Below are 1,763 nucleotides of genomic sequence, written 5' to 3'. Positions count from 1 at the left end.
CCCCGGGCTGCGGCACCGGCAGCTCGTGCCCCCCGGGGGTCAGGCGGTAGGTCAGCCCGTAGCCGCTGGGCAGACGGGTGACCTGCTGGGGGCCCAGCGCGCGCTTCTTGACGCAGGTGGGCCCCGCGAACTCAGGCCTGCACAGACACTCGTAGCTCACCTGGGTGCGCTGCAGGCAGGTGCCCCCGTTCTGGCACGGGCCGCTGGCGCAGTTGGTCACCGGGCGGCTGCAGGTCTTGTCGATGAAGCCGGCTGGGCACCGGCAGCGGAAGTCACCACCGATGTCCGTGCAGACGCCATCATTCTCGCACGGGTTGGGGGTGCAGCTGTTGGCGGCCAGGATCTCGCAGAAATTGCCTGAGAAGCCAGGGGGGCACAGGCAGGAGGCGTGGGAGGCCCGGCCCTCGTTGTCCATGCAGGTGCCTCCGTGCTGGCAGGGGGAGCTGCAACACAACAGGGATGCGTAAAGGACCCTCAGAGACTGGGCTAGGACATGCGGGGGTGGGGGGCTCCTCTCGCACTCACAACTTCCACAGGAACCCAGGACCTGACAGCGGGTGGGTGCCCAAAGCGCAGCAGACGAGGGAGGAAGGCAGGAGGCAGTGCCCAGACAGGGTCCCCACCCTGGAGGGCCTGGCCCATGGTCACAGTGGGACGCACCAGGAGGCCCGTGTCCACACCCACCATTTCTGCGGCTCTCCAACCAGAGGACTAGTCACCCGGTGATGGGGAAACTGAGGCTGAGAGAGGCGAAGCCTGTGACAGACAGGTCTGGAGCAAACCCCTCCCTCCGCCCTGTGCCGGATGAGGAGGCCAAACCAAGCACAGAGCAGCTCCCTTCCCTGCGGCGTGTGGTCAGGGCCAGCAGCCCCCTGGGGCTGTAGTCATCTTTGTTTAAGCAGAGCGCCCACGGCATCGTGCTGGAGACCCTTGGGGACTGTCCGAGGGGAGGAGGTACGGTCTGTCTGGGCTGGCACGAGCCGGCACCCCGCTTAACACTGCTCCATTCACCCAAGTGCGGCTCACAGACCAAAGCTGTCTGCTCAAAGCGGAGCCCACGGGGCATTTAATGTAAGTGCTTTTAAACGAGCAAGCCCTTTGTCATCTGATAAATGCCAAAACTCCAGGGAAGAAAGGGGCCAGAAACAGACAACCAGCATCCCGGCTGCAGGCCAGGGCTGCCCAGGAGCTGGGCTCCGAAGGAGTTTCAAGGACCCTGGGCTCTATTTTGACAGACTGGTTCAAGTTTGTTAGAGAGGAAAGCAAAATATTTTAAAGGTCTTGCTCTGTTTTTTCCCTTCTTGCTAATAAGCAAGAATGGAGTTCAGCCGTCACGCCCTGCTCTGACCCGCTTCTGAACACTGGTCTCAAGAAGCCGCGCCTGTTTATAGCTTGCAGAGCGAAAGGACACCCCTGCCCTCTAGCTACCAGTCCAGGACTGGACCCCAGTCTGGATCCTTGAATTCAGACTCTGCCTCCATCAGGAACTGCCCTGGCTCTGGCCGGGTCCCAGTGGAGGTGAGGGCTTCGGGCCTGGCACAGCTAGGAGACAACAGGGGCCATGCTGCCTGCGAGAACCACAGCTGGGGGAGGCGGGGGCGGAAGCCCCTGGGGACAGCTGAGAGCTGAAGCCCTCTCCCCACCTCCTTGGCCTGACCCTCTCAGCACAAGACATCCTAGAAAATCCAATTGCAGAGCCCACCTGCTGCCCAGAATGCCCCCTAGAAGAAGGTTAAGGGGTTTCCCATCCTGCCCGGGGACCC

The 1,763-nt window shown here is 62.4% G+C and overlaps 1 protein-coding gene across 1 annotated transcript in view; it reads right to left on the bottom strand.

The window, feature by feature from the left end:
- Nucleotides 1–1,763, bottom strand: part of DLK1 (delta like non-canonical Notch ligand 1) — a 9,410-nt gene that overhangs the window by 2,412 nt on the left and 5,235 nt on the right. The window contains exon 5 of the mRNA XM_027776369.1: nt 17–443. Coding sequence (XP_027632170.1) covers nt 17–443 — 427 coding nt within the window. The remainder of the gene's footprint in view (nt 1–16; nt 444–1,763) is intronic.

Source organism: Tupaia chinensis, unplaced genomic scaffold, assembly GCF_000334495.1.
Source record: "Tupaia chinensis unplaced genomic scaffold, TupChi_1.0 Scaffold000671_1, whole genome shotgun sequence".
In the NCBI taxonomy this organism is placed as follows: Eukaryota; Metazoa; Chordata; class Mammalia; order Scandentia; family Tupaiidae; genus Tupaia; species Tupaia belangeri.
This window is presented reverse-complemented; position numbering and strand designations above follow the sequence as displayed.